We start from the raw sequence: 8,808 nt of genomic DNA, 5'->3' as shown, positions 1-8,808 counted from the left end.
AACCAACAATTTCACCACACTTTTGCTATCAACCCTTTCCAGGCCAACTTCTCAGAGAAGGAGACAATTTTTTTTCTGGAGAGCAAGGATAACATCCAATCCAACAGAATTCAGAATAAACTCTGGCAACTATTTTTGCCATAGAGCAATCATGCACTGAACTGTGACCTCTTCCCAAGTAATGCTTGTGTCATCTGTGTCATCCATAATACTGAACTATCTCCAAAAATTATTGAAGCAGGTTTTTTTTCTGGATAAGCTTGGAGAAGGTCTGTTTTAGACAGTAGACCTTTGAAGTGCTGATTACTCTCTTTTTCATTGGTTGGAGTAATGGGATCTTACCAGAAGCAGACCATGATTTTTCCAGGGGTTCACAGGAGCTTTAAATCAAGCTTGTGGCAGGTGGCATTACCCTAAACAAGGGAAAATTTGAAGCCCATGGCCTGTTTCTCACAGTGTTCCCCAAGATCTGGCACTGTGAGGGCACTTTGAGCATTTGTGCAGTAATGTCAACCTTTGTCTCTATGATTTGTAGGAAAAATTTCCAAAAACCTCTTGTGGCCCTGAGGTTCTCACTGCAATGAATTATGAAAGGCTATAGCATGCATTCTTCTTTTGCACTGCCACCCAGCAGAAGGGTCAAACTTTCTTTTAGCAGCCTTCAAGCCCAAGCCAGTTTCCTCTTCATTACTTCCAATATGGATTGTACACCCACCATATCCAACACAAGAGTTCTGTCTAATTTAGCTTTTAAAGCAACACTTATGCATAGGCACAGGGTTACTAACATCACTCAGAGACTGCCTTGAACTCATGATGATTCTTTTATGCAAAGACACTTCATTATTAAAACCAAAGTTGGTAATCAAGCAATAAAACTCCAGAACAAATGACAGAAAGCGACAGCAGCATGGTACTGAAGTTACAAGTCACCCATTTTCAGGAATGACTAACTACAGTAGGAGTGAAGGGTGGAATCTGATAGAGCAGTGTAAACTCCTAAGTGGCGCAGAGAAAGTGAACAGGGAAATGTATGTTTGCTATCTCTTCTATTACAAGAATGAGCAGGTATCAAGTAAAAATAGCAAATAGTAGGTTCAAAACAACAGCAGACAGTTCTTCACAGCAGACAGTTCAGCTGTGAAATTCCCTGCACATGAGGCTGTAGTTGTTTGAAGCATGCCTGGGTTCCAGCTACAACTGGACAAGACAACAGAAGAAAATCCACAGAAGGTTCTTCTAAACAAAGAACACACATCTGGCTCGGGAAATCCCCTCGGCAGATACCCACTGATGGTGCTGTCAGGAATGGGATGTTACTTGTTTGGTTTGTCTGATGCTGTGGCTGCTCAGATTGCAGGTCCACATTCTTCCTGATGGCAGTGATTATGTCCAGGGTTTCCCCATGCACATCAGACAAGTGACATGAGAATCATAAGGTACTACCATTCTTACACGGGGCCAAGGACCATGATTCTCTATCAAAGTGTGACGTGTAAGCACTGCTACAGAGCTCATCTCTTCAGTTTCAGGTGTAGGTTGGGAAAGCTGTGTGGGTTTTATGCTTACAACTGCTAATTAAGTTATAACTTTTAGGCAACTGTCAGTGGAACAGAGCAGACTGATACTAATGCAAAGCAAGTCTTCACATCCCTATTTCCTCATGCTGTTACTGTAACCCCAAGCACAGTCTGAAATCAGCATCAGAGCAGCTGTGCAGTTCAGCACGCTTATGCAACCACGCTGGCTGCTTTTGTATTTGTCAAAACAGATGTTTGTTTTATAAAAAAAGATCCCATTAATTCTCACTGAAATAAAATAGATTTTCAGATGGATGAAATACTGAATAAAGTGGTATTTAATAAACAAATGGCTTTAATAGTAATTGTGTGCTCTCGTACTTTCAAATCCAAAGGATCAGTGAAAGTTCACCTGATCCAGAAAGCACTGCTTTACCCTGCTGAACGCGCAGACCTGCTGCCAACACCTTCCGTGCGGTGCAGCGCTGCGTGAGAGTCTCGGCTGCGCCGGGGAACAGCGCAAGCATCCTCACGGTCACTGCCCGGGCGCCTCGGGGACACGCCAGAGCACCCGTGCTCCTCATCGTACGAGCCCAGCACCAGGGGGACAAGAAAATGCAGAGGAAGATCTCAGCCGCAGGGCGAGGGAGGCCGGACGGAGCGGTGGCTGCCGGCAGGTGGGAGCGGGCTGCGGCTCCGGCCGAGACCTGGGGTGAAGTTTCTGCGGGGCGGGGGTGCTGCAGCGGCTCTGCCCGCAGCAGCGGCGGGGCCGGAGCCGCCCCCGGCCGCAGCAAGGCACGGAGGGGGATGTAGTCCGCGGGCGGCGGCGCGGGGCTGCCTACACTTCCCAAGGTGCCGCCGTGCCGTGCCGTGCCGTTTCGTGCCGTGCCGAGCCGAGCCGCGCCGGGACTGCGGGTGCCGGCACCTGGCGGCGGGGGCGGAGCGCGGCGCGGCCCCGCTGCGCGGCGGGCGGGGACGGAGCTGTAGCCGGAGCCGCCAGCGGGGCGCGGTGACGGGCGGCAGCGGCGGCGGCGGGAGCGCCATGAGCACCGGCACAGGTAGGCGGGCGCGGGGGGCGGCGGGGACCCCCGATGTTTCGGGGCATCTTTGCCACTGCCCAGCTCGGGTCCGTCTCATTGCAGCACGGGATGCGGGCGGCGGCAGCCGGATAAAAATCGCTCACCTAGAGCCACCCGAAAATACGAGAATCTGTGTGTGCGCCTGTCGCGGGGGGAGCTGCCGCAGCCTCGGGCGCTGTCGGCCGGGAGGGGCTGCGGATCCGGCGCGGTGCGGGCGGCGGGACCCAGCGCGGGGCTCCGGCGGAGCCGCCCCCGCCCCGGGCGTCCCCCGCAGCTCCGGCCGGAGCCCGCAGGACGGGCTGGAGCGGCCGCGGTCGGGCCGCCCTGGCTCCATCCCCTGCTGGTACCCAGCGGCTCGGGCGTCTCGCCGCGGCCCCGCAGCCGAGGTGCGGTGCGGGCGGCATCAGCTGGTGCCCCGGCATGCCGGGTGGAAGCAGCAGCTTTTCAAACGGAGATATTTGGATTAAAAGCCGGCCTTTTTTGCTGGCCGAGATATTGTGGTGGTAGAGAAGGTGGATATTAGGGATGTGCCACGGAGCCCAAGCTAGGATTGCCGCCCGGAGGAATCCAGTTGCTTAGGGCAATACAAAACTAATTTATCTTGTGATACGTACAGAATTTGAGAACTGACTTGGATCTGTATTTTAAGCGATTCAGCATTCATCTGCGTTGTGTGTCGGCGGGGGATGGTTACTTCAGAGCACAGCTGATTGCAAAATATTACAGTCCTTAAGGCAAATGCAGGGTTGTGCACAGAGGAGAGGGGACTGTGGGAGGTGGTTGTATATTTCGTTTGTGAGGGTAACTGTAGTGCTAAATATACGCTCTACCACAACAACAGGGAGAGGCTGAATAGCTACAATTATGTGGTGACTCTGTATGTCAACATGCTTAATCATACCACATCCTCGCACCGAGCCAAAGGAGAGCAAACCGAGAGGAGAACGACAGGTCAGGACAGTGAGTGACCTGGGGTCAGGCACCTGCTGCACATTGCAGCTCAAAGCCTAGTCTGGCATTTCCTCATGTTTGTTGGTGGTGTAAGTGCTTTCATGTGTGCTGATTGTCAACGTCCTCTCATGTCTGTGGGTGAAACATGTACTGCTGGTCCTCTCTGTGGAAGTGCCCAGGCCAAGGCAGGTGTGCAGGAGAGAGTAAAGCATGCGTTGCAGGGTGTTTGAACTACGATAGAAATCCCAAGTCCATTTCCTGTCTTTAAAGAGCATCGGGATAGTTAACAGGGATGGTAACATCTCCTTTGGCTGGTGAAAATGCCAGGACAGAATCCTCTCCTCGGTCGCCTGGCTGTAATGTTGAACTGAAGAACATGAAGTACTAAAAAATGTTTAAATTCTGTTGTGGTAGAAGTGAGCCTGGTGGAGGAACTATTAGAGTCTAAATTTTTTTCTCTATAATATTTTAAATGTCAATTAAATAGATTCCAAAGTTATAAACCCACTAGTAAAGTTAGTGCAGAGGAGACTTGACACAATTCTATCTTAGTAATTGCTCCAAACACGGTGTAAATTAAATAGCAAAAAAGAACAGTGCCAAGATAAAAATAACATCCTGGGAAAAAAGAGAGTGGAAAAAAACCCTGAGAGTTCTTAGGTCTCATTTGAAAGAATAACTGGCAGTTTTAGGAGTTTTGGTTTTAAGTATAGGGTTAGCTTTGATCTTTCCAGATTTTGATTTTTTGTGCCTGTGTGGGCTATGTAAACAACCTGCAATCAATTCTCATGATAAATTAAATGTGAGGTGCCCATATCTACTCAGTGAAATCAATGGAAATTTTCCATTAACATTGATGGGTCAAGTATTGTACAACAATTTCAGTGCCACGGTTTGTTTAAAATTGCTGTTCCCAAAAGATTTCCACCAAAATTACTATGGAAAAGCTTTAATTCAAAGTTTGCTGCTTACTCTAACAGAAATATATTTCTGGCTCTGCAAAGAAATCAAGGGTGCAGTGGGGTGTTAAAATCAGCCCCACACAAGCTCCAGTGAATTGCTGCATGGTTTGGTAATCTAGGAGAAATTCCCAATATTTCTTTTACTCTTGAGATGGAGCAAACAGTTGTGGATCTGCCTTATTACTCCAGAAACGTTTGCTCAGTCTGTGTCCTCTCTTGCACCAAGGCAGCACATCAAGAGGGTTTCAGGCAGTGCTGTGACACTGCTTTGCCACTTCAACCATAACATTTGGCATTAATTAGCAAAATGCTTATATTTGGTAAAGGTGATGTAGTTTGTAAGATATTGATAAAGGTAATACAATTTAAAATGGTTCAATAGTACATGTCCTGTACAGGCCATTGTCCTGAAGAATGAGATGCAGACTCAGGCTATAATTTTAAATCTAGAAAGCATATGATCATCTGGTATAGTAAGACACAGCTCAGATGCATTGTTACATGTGTTGTAATTAGATTTTTCCACACATGATTTTCCTCAGCTGCCTTCTATACACTTATCATTGGTCTTGGCTGAAACTATTTCTAAGAAAAAGCCTATTCACTACTTTTTATACCTAGGAGATTTGCATGAAATGGTTGTGCTTTTAGGATACTAAAGGTACTTTTAAGAATTTATAATATGGTTTTGGTTTTCAGTCTAATAATTAAGTTCGTTACCATCTTGAAACCATAGCAAGAAGAACAGAATAGGTTAAACATTTGAGATTGTGAAAATGAGGTTCTCCTCAATTCCCAGAAATAGGGTAACATGATGTCTATTATTTAAGTGCAAAAAGAGAATCACAGAGCTAATTACATACTAGGTGAGTTATCTTAGATTAGATTAAATTAAATGTCATGACACAAATTCACACAGCTATTTAGTCTTTAAACTATTATATTAAAGGGGCAATTTGATTGCATGGATCAGAGAACAGCTAATGGAGTGTCACAGCCCAAATGGAGCAGGAATGTAGTGGCTCTGGTTACAAAAGAGGCTACTCAGGTTGGTCACACAGGGTCCAGCTCAGCTTGGAGATGATTAATTCCTTTTCAGAGTTCACATGCAACTATGCTGATAAGAATCCTCTCTAGAGACAAAAGTTATGGTTGTTTCAGACTGTGCTATATTTTGTACTTAGATACAGCATTTTTCTTTCAGCCCTTTGTTCTGAGCACTGGTAAAAAAGCATTGAATTACTAGACAGGAGCACCAGGAGGTCAGCTTGCTTTGGAGTTTGCCTGCTAATGAACGTGTTCACTTTATTAAATGCAATCCTACATGTTTCATAATTAAACAAGAGTAGAACTTCTTAATTTCACTACCATTTTAGCCAGGTTTCCCTGAAAAAAACCCCAACAACCTGTATTGCCTGATGGTATTTTCTTCCTCTGAGGTTGAATTGCAAAGACACTATTTAATTTCTTAGACTGTAAAAATCAGAAAACTGTATCTTGGGATTTGTTAAGGTTTTGGAGCATTCTTTACAGCTCTTAAGAAAATTATTTCATCACAGTGCATGTATCTTTTAAATGGCAGCATGTTCTTGGATGGTGGAAACACATAGCCCAGTTAGGAGAGGGTGAAGTAGGTCAGAAGAGATTCTCAGGTGATGTCACATCAGCTGGTAACTCCTGACTGCAGGACATCCTGTCTCCTGGTGGCCTTCACATGCTGCCCAAGTGCTGCAGCCATCTCTGGAAAGGTGGATAGTTCTGCTTAACAAAATCCAGACATTTGGCTTTCTGAGTGAGGTTTTCTTCTTGCTCACTTGCCTGTTTTCAGTGCAGCACCTGCCCAGTACTGAGCACCCTTCTGGGCTGGTATCTGTTCACTTCTGGCTGCCCCTGCAGTACCATGTACAAGCAGTATGCTTTCACTTTCGTTCCTCAGCCCATTATTGCTTATGCACTTAATCACCAAGAGTTATCTTTGACATAAAAACACAGAGGTCTAAGAAATGTAGAGAAAATTGAGGAATACAAGCAGGGCTGCTTTTATCTCTCTTCTTCTGTGCAATAGGATGGCCAGCATTCAAGGAGGAGTGAAGAAATCCTAATTTTAGTTTTGCTCGATTTGAAAAACAATTCCTGTCTACAAATTATGGCTTTAGCAGTGGAAACTCCTCTTTCCTGACTACTGTTAATTGGAAGCTCACTGCTGCATCTTCCAGTCCTGAGGGGGTTTGCTGGTACCATAAACTCACCTTTGGACCTTGGGTTTTCCAACCTAGCACCCAGCACTCACAATAAAGAATTAAACATAGTTGTGCTAAAAGGGCTTGTGCTGCATGTGGCTGTTAGAAAGAGAGCTCTGTAAGTGCCAGGATGAAAGGAGGCCCAGGCAGCACAGCTGGGTCTCTGCACAGGCCCAGCATCACATGGAGGGTGGTGCATGGGCCTTGGAGATTATTGGACAATTTGCTGGCTTGCTCTCTGCAACCTTAAATATATCCTTAAGGCAAACATTGCTGAATTTATATTATTCCCTGTGTCAAGATCCATTAGCAGTGTGTCAAGGTCCATAACTGTTCCCATCTGAAAGGCTGGAATGTTTTTTTTCACAGCTTTTTAGTTGATGTTCGTGCTCTGAAATCTAGATGGAGTATTGTTTTGCATGAAGCGTGGTTACTTATTTTTCCATTTCAGATAAGAAATGTGAGATGAATAAAAACTTTGTGCAGTGAATATTTCTGTAGCTTTAGGAGCCATTTTTTTTCTCTTTAAAATTAAATCCTTCTACTGGCATTAGTTAAATTGATCATTAACTATATTTTGAAGAATCTCCTGATCTTATAGGACAAGTTTCTTGATCTGTAGATGAAAGAAAACAAAGTCTAAATGCAGTTGGCCGTGAAAAATACAAATTCCTGAATTGCAGGAGATCACTAGTGATGTTTTGAAAATACTTTACTGTTCTTAATTGCAGGTTGGTTTTTTCCGACTTAGAAACTGTTATTTTTAGGTTTAAGTAATGCTGTCATTGTAAAACAGTAACAGATTGCAGTTGCTCCTCATGGTGGATATGAAGAGCAAATGTGTAATCTTGGTTGTTACTGCATAGTAGCTGCTCACAAATACAGCATCCAGTTCCTTGGGAAGTTTTCAAGTATCTCTTCTGTCAGTTCATTTCTAGCATGAGGCACTGTGATACTTTAGAGGAGGATGAAATGTGGTTCTTCCTCTTCCCTTTTCCAAGTTCATTTGTGCTTCAGTGGGGAAAAATATCCCTCACCTGAACTGGTTTATGGAGTGAAATAGCTGGGTATGGTGTACAAAAGGGAGCACTAAGCCTGCAGTAGTTGTGTTCCTTCAAGTCTATTTCAGGCAGTGGCAAAGTAAGATTGAATTGCTGTCATTCTGCTTACATGGTAATATTCATGGTGAAGTAAGAGTTAAAGTTTGATGCATATCATATGAAGAACAAGCCACAGAACCTGTTCTGCTTAAGTGTCAGGCAAGAGCTTTTGTCACTTTAAAAAATAGGTCATATACTTCCTTCTCCTAAGTATATGACTTAGAGATTATATGACATAGAGTATGTGACTTAGGATAAAGGGAATTTCAGAAGTGATTCATAAGGCAGTTTACTAGTTGATGTCTAAATATATACTGGGATCTTCTCTGCTGAGCAACTCTGAGTGGGACTGAATGAATGGGCAGCCTTGTATGCAAGGATTCATTTGGAGAGTTCTTCATCAGAGACCACTTTGTTTTTTTCTTGACTTATTTTTACCTCTGTCAAGAGATTTTACTGAGGTACATTTATAAATCCTAGACTGCTGTAAATGTTGAAGTTTAAAATAATGTGAATGCCCTAGAAGTCACGAAAAATACTTTTACATTTTCCTATTTGTTTTTGTCTCAGTTACCCTCATTTGCCTTGCTCTGTTTACAAGTTCGTCCCCTCTCTTTTCCTGTTGCTGTTGTTGGTATTGCAAACTCAACTGGGACCTGCAAGTCAAATAGTCTTTTCTGTTCTTTACCTTGTAAGGCCCCACTGGGGATATTTGACTGAGTTCAGCTGGGAAGTTTGGCTTTATGGGGTCTTGTAGGGTTTTCTGTGGTGTTTCCTTTGGCTTTGCAATACCAGCAGCATGAAGGCAATCACCTGGTTACAGTTTTAGATGCAACACATATGCAGAGGATCTAATCTTTAAGGTCACATATACAATTGTGTACTGATACCAAAGAAAACCATAGAAAGGGCTGTGTTGCCAATATTGCCCTTGATGAGAGGAAGATGGGAATGGA

At 44.5% G+C, this 8,808-nt stretch overlaps 1 protein-coding gene across 4 annotated transcripts in view; it reads left to right on the top strand.

Moving 5' to 3' along the window:
* The first annotated feature begins 2,502 nt into the window (after positions 1-2,502).
* Positions 2,503-8,808, top strand: part of ABLIM2 (actin binding LIM protein family member 2) — a 128,832-nt gene continuing 122,526 nt past the window's right edge. For all 4 annotated transcript variants that reach the window (XM_030238901.2, XM_050973344.1, XM_030238900.2 and 1 more), the window contains exon 1: positions 2,503-2,578. In XM_030238901.2, coding sequence (XP_030094761.1) covers positions 2,563-2,578 — 16 coding nt within the window. In that variant the 5' untranslated portion in view covers positions 2,503-2,562. The remainder of the gene's footprint in view (positions 2,579-8,808) is intronic.

Source organism: Serinus canaria, chromosome 4 (genome assembly GCF_022539315.1).
Source record: "Serinus canaria isolate serCan28SL12 chromosome 4, serCan2020, whole genome shotgun sequence".
Lineage (NCBI taxonomy): Eukaryota > Metazoa > Chordata > Aves > Passeriformes > Fringillidae > Serinus > Serinus canaria.
This window is presented reverse-complemented; position numbering and strand designations above follow the sequence as displayed.